Genomic DNA, 16,167 nt, shown 5'->3' with positions numbered 1-16,167 from the left:
TGAAACAGCCATTGTCAACTGAGGTCCCATTCACAGATTTCAGAGATATGACAAACACCTGTCTTGTGTCTTGCTTGACTTCCAGCCGATTATCAGGACTGTGTGCTGTTTATGTTGTACACGCCCCAAACCCCATTCTTACAGTTGACCATGGTTGTCAACCTGTGGAACCTGTATTTAACCAAGAGACCCATCTCTGGGCTGCTTTCTGAAGGCCTCTGGAGATAGGATTGCCTAAGCAGGGAGTCTTCCTGGGGACCACTTCCAAAGAGATGCCCAGGAATAAAGAAATACGGGCATTGACAGTCTCGCTCTCTGCATTTCTCTGATAGTTGGTGACATTGAACAATTTTTCATATGTTTATAGCCATGAGCCATACTTTCGGAACTCTCTCTATATCATTTATCAATTGGGTTGTTTGATTTTTTTAAGTTTTTTGGTATACCTAGATATCAATTCTCTATCAGATATGCAGCTTACAGATTTTTTTGTATCCTGTAGGCTCTCAGTTATTTCGGTTGCTGTATAGAAAATTTCATAATGACCCATTGGTAAACTGCTTTTATTTCCTGATTAACTGGAGTTCTGTTGAGAAATAGTGGCCTAGATCTATGGCTTCAGGTGTTGTCTAACAGTTTCAGAGTTTTTGGTCTAATATTAAGTAAGTCCTTGACCCATTTAAAGTTAGTTTTTGTGTAGGGTGAGATACAATGATCTAACCTCATTCTTCTACAGGTAAATATCCAGTTTCTGCAGCACCATTTGTTGAAGATGTATTTCTTCAATGTATATTTTTGGCATCTTTGTCAAAAAGGTTACTAAGGCTATGCATGATAGTGTCTGGGTCCACTGTTATTCTCCGTAAGTTTGCATGTTCATTTTTGTGCCAGTATCATGCTGCCTCGGCTCTGAGGCTGATGGAGGCAACCACCCAGCATTATTCATTTTACTAAGGATTGCTTTGGCCATCCAAAGCCTTTTGTCTTTCCACATGAATTTTAAGATTATTTTCTATCACTGTGAACAGTGGTGTTGGAATTTTGATTGGGATTGTCTTAAATCTGTACAATGATTTTGATAGTGTGACGTTTAGTGTCAATCATCAATGACCCGGAATGTCCAGGGACAGGCCTCCAGGCACCCCTGTCAGGAAATATTTAACCTCTGTACATGCACAAGAGGGACTATGTTGATTAGTTCATTGAAGTAAACCACAAGAAAGTGGGCAGCGCCATTCCCTAGGCTTGAGTCCTGGACCATATGAAGAGGAGAAAGCTAGCTGAGCACAGTGTTTGCTTTTTCTATTTTGAGTGCTCATGCAATGTGACTAGCTGCCTCAGGTTCCTGTCATTGCGACTCCTCTGCCGAGCTGGATTATAACCTACGACTGGGAGCCAAATAAACCTTCCCTGATAAGTTGCTTTGGTTTAAATATCTTATCAAAGAATAGAAAAAGCAACTAGAAGAAGCAGAAGGAATGTTTTTATTCCATATACACTATGAAAAGTTTATAGGAGGGACAAACCTCTATTTCCCTAAGACGGGTGTGAGCGCAGTGTACAGAGCAAAGAGGAGCTCACTAGCATGACTTTTGTTATTATAGTAGCAACACAAGGATAAATGTTTTATAAACAGCCTTTTACAGAGACGTAGCCCATTCTGTACTCTCTCTACCAGAACCCCAGTGCTCCCGTAAACCATGCCCATCCAATCTTACCAGTTTGTTCACTGCTCAGTCGCAGGGCTGCTAATCACCCCTGAAAAGGCCTATATCTCCTGCAAGTCTCTCCACCATCTGCTAAACAGCTGCAAGTAGGCCATAGAAAATTTCATACTTCAGTGGTGAGGCTTGTGTATGCAGGGGATACTGACCCACCATCTCCTTTATTAGCAAACCCCAAACTCTAAACCCATCAGCATCTCTGTGCTCTGCACCCTCTAGCTGCCTCCTGCCTCCGAGCTTTGCTGCCACAGGGCTTATCTGGACTTCCTTTCCTCTTCTCCATCTTTCAACAGAAACCACACTGACTCCTGCTTTAAACTGTGGGAGCCCCACCACCTAGGCTCTCCTCAACTGGCTCCTGTGGGTTTTCTATCTTCTTGTCCTCCACAGGCTTCTGTTTCCCATGCCACAAGCCATCACACCCAGCCTGTTTTCTGATTGGTTCAGAGACAGCAGGCACTGTGGTGGGCTTTAAGGAACCAATAACATCAGTAAGACATAGTCCTCATTTGACTCTGATCAAATCAAGCAGTAGAAAGACTTCACACTTTTTCAGCAGCAGAAGGGCATAAGGAGAGCTGTCTGGAGGGACAGGCTAAAGCTCATTCCCCAGAACACTCTCAGAGCGTGCCCTGTGAGTTACAATAAGTCTGGGGGACTTTCACAGTTCCCAGATACACTGTGCTTTGGGGACTCTTGGGGCTCATTTTGCCATTTTCAGTATTTTTATACTTCCACATACTGAAACCTACTGAGATTGCAGACCTCATCTTCTCGGCCCTGAAGGGCGTACAGTCTTCTAGAATTTTGGATGATACTTTAAAAGGGAGGGAAATATATTGAATTTTTACCAAGTCCTGATTTCTTCACATGTAGAAGGTGATAGAAAGGCACCACTATCCAAACAGTGTCTGTTATGTCTAATCCACAAAGGATGAAAATGATGCTCTAAGTATCTTCAGCACTAGCAATGCCTAGTGTTCCCACATCCTCATCACCAAGGATACATGATCATGAGATACTCTGGCATCAGAAGGTGCCCTCCCTCCTATGATGGTGCTTGACTCAAGCTCAAGGCCTTTCTTAAGGCTTCTTTAAACTCTTTGTTCCTCAGACAGTAGATCAAGGGGTTCAAGATGGGTGTGATGACCGTATACAGAACAGAGATGAGCTTGTTCGTACTCCGGGAATCAATGGCCTGGGGTCGAACATACATAAAAAACAAGGCTGTATAGAAGATGGTGACCACGGTGAGGTGGGAGGCACAGGTGGAGAAGGCCCTCCACCGTCCTGTGGCTGAAGGGATACGCAGCACAGCCAGGGTGATGTGCCCATAGGAGAGGATGGTGGCTATGAGGGGGAACACCAGAATGATGAAGGCCAGAATGAAGTCCGCCAGCTCTGCTGTAGAGTAGTTCATGCAGGCCAGCTTGAGGACAGGGGAGATGTCACAGAAGAAGTGGTTTAAGACATTGGAGCCACAGAAGGTGGCACTGGAGATAAAGATGATCTTGATCATCGAGACTGTAAAGCCACTAGCAAAAGAGAAGGCTACGAGCTGGACACACAGCCCCGTGGTCATGATGACTTGGTAGCGCAGGGGATGACAGATGGCCACATAGCGGTCATAGGCCATGGAAGCCAGGAGTACACACTCCGTGCACACCAGGGAGCTGAAGAAGTAGAGCTGAGTCATGCATCCAATGAAAGAGATGCGTTTCCTCTGCAAGAGGAAGCCGTCCATCATCTTGGGCATGATGTCACAAACATACCAGATCTCCAAGGTGGACATGACACCCAGGAAGTAGTACATGGGTCTGTGGAGAGAGGCGCTGCTCCAGACAGTGAGGATGATGGCCAGGTTCTCCACCAGCACGAAGAGGTAGATGAGCAGGAAGAGGAGGAAGAGCAGGTACTGCAGCCTGGGGGCTGTGGGGAAGCCCAGCAGGATGAATGTGGTGACCCTGGTGATGTTCTCTCCCTTCATCCTTCTGCACCTGCAAAAGATCCACAGGTCAATAGGAAGGGCCAAGTGTCAGCTGAGGGGAGAACAGGGAGCAGCCAGTAGCCTCAGGTGGAAGTCAGACAGCGATCCCGGTTCCTGTGAGCAACAGGGAAAGGAATTAATTTTCCTGCTTGGTCTTAAACTGGAAAGACCTGTGCACTTGTGTTTGGGGGCAGTAATAAGGAAGGCAGAAGGAGAGGATATGCTTAATACAGGCAATCATGATGTAATATGTCTATATTGTTCATATGGTCCCAGTCTGGAGTGGTATATTTAGATAGGTCCTTGCTCCTTTCCCTCTTTATGGGTCCATCCCCTCTATCCTGAGGTCTTAAAAATATTAATCAATGTTCCCATTCCACAAAAAGTTAGAATGAGTATAGATGAAGCCATGGTCTACCTCTGTTTGGTGGCATATATATTGTGGATCATACCTCACCTCCCCGAATGCATTGCTTGAGTGGCTTAGGGGGTCTGGGATGGAGTGAGATCTCCAAAGTTGGCTCACTCGTGTAATTAATTACTTCCTCAGCCCACATTAGCAAGAAAACCTGCACACACTAGAAGAAATTCATACATATTTTCTCATACTCCTCAACACACATTTCACATGTTGTTGATAGCATCTCTGCCTACCTTGACTCTGTCTAAAGACATTGATGGGAAACCAGCTGAATGTGAACATCTGCAAACTGAGGCCAGAGGAGGTCTAGGGCAATTCCTCAAGTCACAGCAGGGTCGGTTAGTCTCAAAATCGATGAACAATCCCCTCCAGGACCCGGATTGTAATCCTGGAGGACACAGAATAGAGATCTGGGGAGGGAGCTGGGGTGTAGCACTTTATTCAGATTCAGGGAAAGAGGTCCCACAGCTGGATGTGTCCAGGGGCATTGGGTGAAATGTGGTCATCTAAGAATGGAGTTGTGGGGACTATAAGGTGGGGTAACCCAAGGACCTATGTCTTAAGTGTTGGTGCCATATCCTTGTCTTGGCTCTTCCTATTAGCAGGTGGATGGGTGAGAATCATGGTAACCCATAGGCCCTTCTTGGTCCTGATGATGGGAAGTGTATCCAGTACTGTATTGTGACCCATCTGCTCTGACTTTAAACAGCATCTACGAGACTATGCGGCAGCTGTAGATTAGTAAAACTAGCAACAACAACACGAAGGAACTTCCAGGATGAGTGTTGTCATTTGTGGAGTGATTTTCCTCAGGGGCCTCAGAAGAGGGCACAGGGAGCAGGGGATGGGCTGGGGCATCTAGAAGAACTAAGGGGGTTTGCGAGGGGTTCCAGGGTAGACAGAGCTCAGTGCTCTGAGACCGGGGGAATAACACAGTTCAAGAGTGGCTGGAATGGACATGCATTCCAGTGGTGCACAGACATGGAGGCGGCCAAATGAGCACCTATGGTAAAGGCTTGCAAGTTTCCTGCAGGCTGGGTATGGACTTTCAGGACAAGGTCTGGCTGTCTCCAAACTATATAGACACCAAAAAGGCTCTATTGGGGTTGCCCAGTCTCTCAGAGATCCACCCACTACAGTGGGCAGCTTGGGAAGCAATAGCCCCACCACCTGGGGATCAGCTAGCAGCTGGCTGCAAGGAAACTTCTAGAAACCAGTTTCCCAGAGACAGGTTTGAATTTAGGGAAGTATTGATGCCACTGAGGCAGTCGTCCCTGCTGTAAAATGCTAATGTGTGTTTCAACATCTTCCAGGACATCATGCAGCCTCCTTTAAGTCAGTTCAGTAATAGCCACTGCCATTGGGATCTGAATATCTGCCCTTGGACACGGTCCAGGGTGTATCTGTGTTTCTTCCCAGCTAAGTGGTCACAGAGGGCTTTGATGTAGACATAAGGTAACTCAGTGAGGACATCAACACTCTCCTACAGATGGGATTGTTTATACTGTTTATAGACGGAGGAGCTGTGTCTCATGTCCACATCCAGGACTGCACATACCCACAGACTGATCACTGTTAGGATGTGGCTCCCCATCACTGTGTGTGGGATAACTAGCAATGGGTCCATGGGATGGAGAAGACCTTGGTCTGCAAATTGAGCCCCTTTAGAGCTGCATCCTTGATTCACCAGAACATTGGTCATGGTTGTGTGCATTGCAAACAAACTTTCTATTTCAGAATAAGTATAGACTTACAGAAGTCTATGGACCCTTGGTTCATATCCTGAAGGCTGATGGCTGTCAGTTTGGGGTGGCCCAGGCACCTGTTCACAGCTGTATCCACATTGTGTAGTTTACATTTCTTGATTTCCATGTCCTTTCCTGCCCCAGATCCCTATTAATTTTGAACTTCTGGTTTCATTAATAATGAGGGAATAGAAGCCTGCTGTGTTAAGACCCACGCTATGGTCCTCACTGTTCTTGAAGAGAAGTGGACAGGACACAGGTCCATGTGTGGGATACTCAGGGAATGATTGCATTTTTATGCTGGATTGCATGGTTCCTGAAGGGATTAGAGGGCCATATGGGTTTTGATAAGGAGCCAGAGGGTCTCTTATCACAAGCCAGGTGTGTCAGTTACCTCAGACTGAATGCCCTCACGGATAAAGATCAAACTCGGATCCATGCAAGAAACCAAGAGAGATTTCTGCAGACTGAAGGTGCCATGGGAGCCTGTGAGAGGGTCCTACCCCATGTCAACCTGTCATTGTGAGCTCAGAGGCTATCCTCCTATCTGAGACAGTGCACAGGACCTCTCCATGGTGGGGAGCAGATGTGCTCTGATGTGCTCCATGCAGTGAGGACGCTGACTCAGACTGTGTGCTGCTAGATGGGAGGACATAGCACAGCACCCCAGACTATGCCCTCAGCATGGACCTCCAAATATGCACTCAGCACAATTCTCACAGATTCATACTCAACACAACATTGATTGATTCTTAGCCAACCAACACCTATTAATGCTTGCTCAACACAGGACTCATCAACATACACTTAGCACAGAAATCCTGAACATGAACACATCAGACTGAGCACACTGCCCATCCACACACACTCGGCACAGTGCTCAGAGATGTGTACTCACACGGTGTCCATCAATACACACTCACTGTAGTATCCAACTACCTGGGAGTGTGGAAGCCTCACTTGGACAGACTTTGGGAACACGGAGGAGCCCCTTCCTGGCTGGTGACTCCCAGGCTGGCCACAGTGACTAGATGAGCTTCAGACAGATTCTTAGGACATGGGCTCCTTAATTAAGGAAAATAAGAGTTATGGCTTTTTAGCTGGAGCCCAGTGTCTCTAGAGACCAATTACCCCCTGCAGCTGATGAAGCTGCCCACACCGGTAATGAGCTGGATCAGGGCCCCTGGGGCAGGCTGCCTCTGATGCTGCCTATGTCTATCAAGCTGTGGAGTGTCTTGGCTTCATTAGTCACCTCCCCACCTGCCTGTCTGCCTGGAGGAGCACTGTATAGAGGGTTCTGTGTCACCTGTGGCCCTGGGCTCAACAATTATGCAAGGGCTTGTGTGGAGAGTCAGACTGGGCCTCAGCAGGAAGTCAGGCCTGTGTGACCAAGGTGGATTAAAAAGGGGAATGGGTAAATACAGAGATAGCTCTGTTAAGCCCTTGGGAACCATAAAGCATCAAAGGTACTGGATATCACAGGAGATCTCTACTCATAGAGATCTCGCATGTATGGAAGGATCTGATGAATTCTATGAGCGTTAGTACCCTCGGGGCTCATTTTCCCAGATCTCAGTTCTACTGACCCCTCCATTGTTTCCCCTTGTTCTCTCAGCTCATGGATCCTGAAGCCTCCCTGGGGGTTTTTTGCTATGAAATAATCCTTTACACCTTGAAAATGTGTTGCTCTCCTCGTTAATAAAAAGCTGATTGGCTGGTAGCCAGGAAGAAGTATTGACAGGACAGCCAAACTAATGAAGCTGGGATGAAGAGCACAGCATCAGAAGAGTTGCAAACCAGACACGGGGGCGGGGGGGGACAGCAGATGATCTCTTTACATGGGAAAGCATAGATAAAAATATGGATTAGCATAAATATAAAAGTTAGCTAGTAACAAGCCTGAGCTATTGGCCAAGTATTGGTAATTCATATAAGCCTCAGTATATTTATGTGGGAGCTTCTGGGGGGTGGGGGGACAGAAACTTCCACCTTCAGATGGTGACCACTGTCTGATGTAGATCCATCTAAGACCTGAGAAGGCTTTAAAAGTTTTAAACACAAAAACTGAATCAAACTTGGCTTCCAAGCTGGGCGGTGGTGGCGCATGCCTTTAATCCCAGCACTTGGGAGGCAGAGGCAGGCAGATCTCTGTGAGTTTGAGGCCAGCCTGATCTACAAGAGCTAGTTCCAGGACAAAAACCAAAAGCTACGGAGAAACCCTGTCTCGAAAATAAAAAGCAAAACAAAACAAAAAAAAACCTTGGCTTCCTAGTCTCATGTCTCTCTTGCTGGCCACAGTACAGGGTTTCATTTCTTCAGCTGTTAGTCCACCATGAACTAACACACCTGGCTCGTTCCCACAGCCGTTTACATGACATCAGTACAGAGAGCCTTCTCTTAGCTTCTGCCTGTGGGCTTAAGCTACCAGCACATGCTTTACCAGCATGCTGTATTGCAGGTTTAAGGTTTTGGCTCATGCAGACAGAAAAGGTTACAGAAATGCAGTAAAAACAGATTCAGAAGGAAAAAAAAAACACCTCTAAATGGATTACAGTGTGTTTAAAAATATGCGTAGGCCTGGGATATGAAGGAAAAGAGTAAAGAAAGTTCTTAAAAGGGGAATAGAGTAATAATAAATGTAACAAGCCATGTAAAGATGGAAAATACACAGAGAGTCAGGATCCTGTATTTTATTGTGTTGTCTTTATATTTTTTGCTGGTAAGAAACACCGGATTATAAAATCTATTAGATTCAGCCAACATAAATATTTAAATTATCTTGGCTTCAAAATTTAAGTCAATAGATATGTTACTTTGGGGGAGAGGTTATGCTTTTATTACATGGGATATGAGAAGCTATGGATTCATTCCAGGTAAAGGAAAACCAGGTTTGATGGAGGAAGAACCCCTGAAAGATCTGACTACAATTATAAACAAATCCGGAAGAACTGTAAGACATGTGATGAATATTTTGCCTGCTCAAACATAAAATAGTTCATTTTGACTGACTTATGTATAATACACAGACTGTACTTGTATTAATACAAATATCCATGCTACCTTTAAAAGTTTATGTATTTTCAGAGCAAAGGACCAAACACCAATGAAAACGGATGGCCCAGGTGATCCAGAATTTGTAAATGCCTCTGTTACAGTTTTCTAAAAATTCTGCATCCAGAACAGCTTCAAGGCTGTTCTGCTGACTGAGATAAGATAAGCTCACAGAACACTCCAGCAAGACTTAACAAGTATCTTGATTTTGTGAAGATGTGCCCAAAGATGGCATTGCCCCTGACAATAGAAAATAGTCTAGAGAAAAACAATGCCACATTCCCAAAATATTAGTTATGTATGTTTCTATCATTTAAGAGGGGTTGGTTACAAGTTGTTATTGGCAATGATCAGTGAAAAAGTTGAACAAAGAAAATTAGATTCAGGGATCTTGTTCTACAAAGAAAAGGTGGAATATAGGATTGATAGGAAAAAAGGGCAGATTATTATATCTACCTTAGTCCCCCAAAACCAATGATTAATCTCAAAGTATTTTACATTGTTATGGATTTTTGTATGTTGATATAAATTTAAAATTGATTTTGTTATACTGTATGTATAATTCTACTCTTGTTTGGGATATTGTGTTTAAGCAACTCATTTAAAATGCAATGTATAAGTAAGAAATATTAATTAATGGTCATCTATAATACTCAAACTTATAGTCATATTACATATGTTTTCAAGGTCATACACAGATATATGTAAATATATAGATGGACTTCAAACACTTCAAAGACCTACAGAATATGACATTTAATTTGTTTGACAACCTAAGACTTTTCATGACAGTGAGATAATCTGCTCTTGGCAGTACCAATCTACTTCAGAGAAGATGATGGGCATTGAAGAAACTATGTATGGAGTTTGTTTTCTTTATGGCAAAAAGTAGCCATTTGGGTAAAGAAACTGCCCTTGCCTCAATTGCTGACAGTTACTGTCCAAACTGGTCCAACAGGACACAAAGAAGTTGTCTTTGCTAAGACAAGATAGGACAGTCCTCCAAAACTCCCTGCTTCTCAAAAAAGTCTTTCACATATTCTAGGGACAGATGCCCCAATGTTACAGAGGAAACTTGGGTGACTGTCCAGAAAGTCAGCTGTTTCTGTCAATTTTTGGAAGTTGCTTACTAATCACTTCCTGTTTATTTAGATAATATTATATCCTTCTGGTATCTTTGATGGAATTGAAGACTAGATAGTTATAATTAATGTAAAATTTATATAAATGTAAAACTTATCTAGTAACAAGCCTGAGCTATTGGTCAAGCATTAGTAATTAATATAAGCTTCTACTTATTTGGAAGCTGCTGGGGGGACAGAAACCTAGCCTACAGGTTTTGCCAAATTAATTCCTTGTGAATTGTTTTTCTCACAGATTTCTGTCCTCTTTCCCCAACTTCCTTTACTCTCCACAGTCTTCTGGATTAGGAGTCTCTTTCTTCCTCTCCAAGCTCTGATGGCTTCTGGACCCTGGGCTTTGGTAGCCTCATTCTACTTTATGTTCATTTATTCATCTTGGTGTGTCAAGACTGCTTGTATCCTCTTGTAAAGACCCTTGTCATTGTCTGAAGGCAAATAGATAATCTACAATGAATTTGCAGTATGTGCTAATTGCATATGAAACAGCCATTGTCAACTGAGGTCCCATTCACAGATTTCAGAGATATGACAAACACGTGTCTTACTTGACTTCCAGCCGATTATCAGGACTGTGCACTGTTTATGTTGTACACGCCCCAAACCCCATTCTTACAGTTAACCATGGTTGTCAACCTGTGGAACCTGTATTTAACCAACAGACCACATCTCTGGGCTGCTTTCTGAAGGCATCTGGAGATAGGATTTCCTAAGCAGGAAGTCTTCCTCAGAGCTGGGGACCACTTCCAAAGAGATGCTCAGAAATAAAGAATTATGAGCATTGACAGTCTCGCTCTCTGCATTTTTCTGATGGTTGGTGACATTGAACAATTTTTCATATATTTATAGCTATGAGCCATACTTTCAGAACTCTCTCTATATCATTTATCAATTGGGTTTTTTGATTTTCTTAAAGTTTTTTTGAATTCTTTGTATACCTAAATATCAATTCTTTGTCAGATATGCAGCTTGCAAATTTCCTTGTATCCTGCAGGCTGTTAGTTATCTCAGTTACTGTATAGAAAATTTCGTGATGATCCATTGGTCAACTGTCTTTTGTTTCTTGATTAACTGGAGCCCTGTTGAGAAATCCTGGCGTAGACCTATATCTTCAGGTGTTTTCCCAAATTTTCTCTAATAGTTTCAGAGTTTTTCATCTTAGATTAAGGCCTTTGATCCATTTGTAGTTAATTTTTGTGTAGGGTGAGATATAGAGATCTAACCTCATCCTTCTACATGTAAATATCCAGTTTCCCCAGAACCATTTTTTTTTTTTTTTTGGATTTTTGAGACAGGGTTTCTCCGTAGCTTTTTGGTTCCTGTCCTGGAACTAGCTCTTCTAGACCAGACTGGCCTCGAACTCACAAAGATCCACCTGCCTCTGCCTCCCAAGTGCTGGGATTAAACCCAGAACCTTTTGTTTAAGATGTCTTTTCTCCGATGGGTCCTCTGTTCTGCTCCATGAATTTCCATGTCCATTTACGTGCCAGTGTCATGCTGATTTTGTTGCCATGGATCTAATATATAACTTGAATCTGATGGTGGCAACCATCCAGCAATATTCTTTTAGCTCAGGATTGCTTTGGCCATCCAAAGCCTTTTGTTTTTCCACATGAATTTTAAGGTTTCTTTCTACCTTTGTAAGAAATGTTATTGAAATTTTGAATGGAATTGTATTAAATCTGTACAATGATTTTGATAGTGTGACGTTTAATGTCAATCATCAATGACCTGGAATGTCCAGGGACAGGCCTCCAGGCACCCCTGTCAGGAAATATTTAACCTCTGTACGCATGTACAAGAGGGACTATGTTGATTAGTTCATTGAAGTGAACCACAAGAAAAATGGGCAGCACCATTCCCTAGGCTTGGGCCCTGGACCATGTGAAGAGGAGAAAGCTAGCTGAGCACAAGTGTTTTGCTTTTTTCTGTCTTGAGTGCTCATGCAATGTGACTAGCTGCCTCAGGTTCCTGTCATTGGGACTCCTGTACCAAACTGGATTATAACTGCAACTGGGAGCCACATAAACCTTCCCTGATAAGTTACTTTTGTCTGGATATTTTATCAAAGAAATAGGAAAAGCAACTAGAACAGGCAGAAGGGATATTTTCTTTCTATATATTTTATGAAAAATGTGTAGGATGTACAGACTTTCATTTATTGGAAGGGGTGTGAGGACAGTGTACAGAGCAGAGATGAAAGTCTTAGCATGATTTTTGTTACCATAGTAACAATAAATGCTAAATACTTAACAGACACCCTTTTATAGGAAACATAGCCTGTGCTTTCACCACCATAATCCCAAAGCTCCCTTGAACATTGGCCATGCTATGTTGTAGAATATTATTTTAGGTGTGTTACATTTGTATACACTCTGGACCATGTGTTTAACGATATAAAGATGTGCTGCTTTTGTTTATGCTGCACTTGTCTAACTTTGTGAATCTGTGATTCTTTACTTGTCTAAAACATCGGATGGTCTAATAACTGGCCAATAGCGAGGCAGGAGAATAGTGGGCTGAATAACCAATAGTGAGGCAGGAGAATAGTGGGCTGAATAACCAATAGTGAGGCAGGAGAAAGAACAGGTGCGGCTGGCAGGCAGAGAGTATAAGTGTAAGGAGAACTCTGCGAAGAAGAGGGAGGCGCAAGAAGAGGGCAATGAGAAGAGGACACTAGGGGCTAGCCACCTAACCACACAACCTGCCATGGAGTAAGAGTGAAAGTAAGATATAGAGAAGTGAGGAGAGGAGAAAGTCCAGAGGCAAAATGTACTCAGATTAATTTAAGTTTAGAAAAGCTGGCAGGAAATAAGCGAAGCTAAGGTCAGGCATTCATAACCAAGATTAAGCCTCCATGTATGATTTATTTGGGATCTGGATAGCAGGCCCCCCCAAAAGAGCCAAAAGAGTAAAGAGTGTAAAATTACCAACAGCAATCCCTTCCCACCCATGTGTTCACTGCTCAGTCTCCGGACTGCTCATCACTTCTACAAAAGGCCAACACGTCCTGCACAGTCTCTCCAGCATTGGGAGGACCCCCTTTTGTCAATTACATGGCTGCAAGTAGACCCAGGTAGGAATTTGTGGATGCTGGGAACTCTGCCCCCATCATCTCCCTCATTAGCAAACACCGAACTCTATAAACTCATCAGCATCTCTGTGCACTACACTTTCTAGCTGCTTCCTGCCTCTAAGCTTTGCTGCGGTGGGGCTTATCTGGACTTCCTTTCCTCTCTTTTATCTTTCAACAAAAATCACAATGACTCCTGCTTTAAACTGTGGGAACCACAGCACCTAGGTTCTCCTCAACCTGCTCCTGTGGGTTTTCTATCTTCTTGTCCTCCACAGGCTTTGCTTCCCATGCCACAACCATCACACCCGGCCTTTCTCCTGATTGGTACAGAGACAGCAGGCACTGTGGTGGGCTTTAAGGAACCAATAACAACTGGAAGACATAGTCCTCATTTGACTCTGATCAAATCAAGCAGTAGGAAGACTTTACACTTTTTCAGCAACAGAAGGGCATAAGGAGAGCTGTCTGGAGGGACAGGCTAAAGCTCGTTTCCCAGAACAGTTACAGAGCGTGCCCTGTGAGTTACAATAAGTCTGGGGGTCTTTCACAGTTCCCAGATACACTGTGCTTTGGGGACTCTTGGGGTTCATTTTGCCATTTTCAGTATTTTTGTACTTCCACATACTGAAACCTACTGAGACTGCAGACCTCACCTTCCTGGCCCAGAAGGGCGTAAAGTCTTTGGAAATGTGAATGATAATTTTAAGGTAATTTGAAAAATGCATACAATTACCAAGTCCTGATCTCCTCACATATAAAAGGCGAAAGAATGGCATCACTAATCAAACGTCTAAATGCGAAGGAAAGAGTGGTGCTCAAATACCTTCAGCACTAGCAATGCCTAGTGTTCCCACATCCTCATCACCAAGGGTACATGATCATGAGATACTCTGGCATCAGAAGGTGCCCTCCCTCCTATGATGATGCTTGACTCAAGCTCAAGGCCTTTCTTAAGGCTTCTTTAAACTCTTTGTTCCTCAGACAGTAGATCAAGGGGTTCAAGATGGGTGTGATGACCGTATACAGAACAGAGATAAGCTTGTTCGAGCTACGGGTGTCGATGGCCTGGGGTCGAACATACATGAAAAGTAAGGCTGTATAGAAGATGGTGACCACGGTGAGGTGGGAGGCACAGGTGGAGAAGGCCCTCCACCGTCCTGTGGCCGAAGGGATACGCAGCACAGCCAGGGTGATGTGCCCATAGGAGAGGATGGTGGCTATGAGGGGGAACACCAGAATGATGAAGGCCAGAATGAAGTCCACCAGCTCTGCTGTAGAGAAGTCGGTGCAGGCTAGCTTGAGGATGGGAGAGATGTCACAGAAGAAGTGGTTTAAGACGTTGGAGCCACAGAAGGTGGCACTGGAGATAAAATAGACCTTGATCACAGAGATGGTGAAGCCACTAGCAAAAGAGAAGGCCACGAGCTGGACACACAGCCCTGTGGTCATGATGACTTGGTAGCGCAGGGGATGACAGATGGCCACATAGCGGTCATAGGCCATGGAAGCCAGGAGTACACACTCCGTGCACACCAGGGAGCTGAAGAAGTAGAGCTGAGTCATGCATCCAATGAAAGAGATGTGTTTCCTCTGCAGGAGGAAGCCGTCCATCATCTTAGGGATGATATCACAAACATACCAGATCTCCAAAGTGGACATGATACCCAGGAAGTAGTACATGGGTCTGTGGAGAGAGGTGCTGCTCCAGACAGTGAGGATGATGGCCAGGTTCTCCACCAGCACGAAGAGGTAGATGAGCAGGAAGAGGAGGAAGAGCAGGTACTGTAGCCTGGGGGCTGTGGGGAAGCCCAGCAGGATGAACGTGCTGACCTTGGTAATGTTCTCCCCCCTCATCCTTCTGCGCCTGAAAGAATCGAGAGTGAATTGGCAGAGGCAGAAGGGCAACTGGCAGGGAGACTAGGCAGCCAAATTTGTAGACAATGGCACACCTGGCTGCTACAAATACCAAGGAAGGAGAAAAATACTACAGGTGTAGTTAGTACTTAATTTCAGATGGTCTACTTTGATACTGGGCTCAGAAATATATTTTTCATACTCCCCTCTCTCCATAGTGATTTTAGGAGTGTAGTTTGCAGTGTGGAAACCTCCAGTAAATCTCTGAACACAGGAATGATGGGTTTCTTGTACCTGTTCTCTAGGTAAGTGAGTCATAATTGCTAGGGCCATTTGGGGTTATTGCTTTGTGTCTAAGCATTCTGTCCTCATCAGCAGGTGTTGGACCTTTGCTTGGCCTCAGAAAAGATTTTTAAAATAGGCCCAACATCAGCAGGACTCCTGGGACAGTGGGTTAGGTTATGGAGACCTTATCATCCGGCCCTCCCTTGTGACTGGCTTTAGGGCACATGACAGTGGCTCCATCCCTGTCTCTATAGACCACATAAGCCATCAACAATGCTGGAGTTTCAGTGCCATTCTGAGACAGAGAAAGCCAGCACTCCTGGGTCTGCAGGCAGCCAAGTGTAGGAATTCTAGAATAGTACGGAGGTACCCACAGTTAAGGGAGGAGTCACCCAGGGTGGAGGCTACGGTCATGCCAGTCTAGTTGTTGCCCTTAGCCACGGTCACCAGACTCCACAAGAGGAACATCTTTACTCTTACCATGTCCAAGTATGTGACACAAATCCTCTCTTCATCCGTCACTACAGTTGGGAATGTGGCATATCTCTACTTTGTCTGTGTACTTACTTGAGATCACGGCTGCATCAGGGCGCAAACAAACGTCTTCTAACACCAGAGCCACTGCTTTCTTCATGAGATACCAACAGCAGAAAAAGTGGACCCATGTGGTTGCTGGCTAGAAATCTGCAATGTTAAGATGGGGAAATGCAATGACTGGCACCACCTGGCATTAATATCACGGACTATTCAGGCAAAGGTCACAGCGTGAGCAGGAGTGTCCAGAAAGAAAGGCAGAGAATCCTCTGTGAGGAAGAAATGCAAGGCTATAGGCAGAAGTCTGGTTTATTAGCCTAGAACAAGGATTTGAATGAACAAACCACCCAA

The 16,167-nt window shown here is 44.4% G+C and overlaps 2 protein-coding genes across 2 annotated transcripts; both read right to left on the bottom strand.

The window, feature by feature from the left end:
• Positions 1-2,772: 2,772 nt before the first annotated feature.
• LOC101986399 (olfactory receptor 6B3) lies at positions 2,773-3,711 on the bottom strand. Its single transcript, XM_005361674.3, has one exon. The coding sequence runs from the start codon at positions 3,709-3,711 to the stop codon at positions 2,773-2,775; it is 939 nt and encodes a 312-aa protein (XP_005361731.1).
• A 10,293-nt stretch (positions 3,712-14,004) lies between these two features.
• LOC101986112 (olfactory receptor 6B2) lies at positions 14,005-14,997 on the bottom strand. The gene is given in 1 exon segment (XM_005361673.2): positions 14,005-14,997. A coding segment is annotated over 1 exon segment (993 nt).
• Positions 14,998-16,167: the final 1,170 nt, after the last annotated feature.

This window comes from Microtus ochrogaster, linkage group LG4 (assembly GCF_000317375.1).
Source record: "Microtus ochrogaster isolate Prairie Vole_2 linkage group LG4, MicOch1.0, whole genome shotgun sequence".
NCBI lineage: Eukaryota > Metazoa > Chordata > Mammalia > Rodentia > Cricetidae > Microtus > Microtus ochrogaster.
Note: the sequence above shows the minus strand (reverse complement) of the source record. Positions and strands in the feature narration are given on the sequence as shown.

Coding starts and splice junctions, on each gene's coding strand:
- LOC101986399 (XM_005361674.3), bottom strand. CDS start 3,711: ATGAAGGGAGAGAACATCACCAGGGTCACCACATTCATCCTGCTGGGC.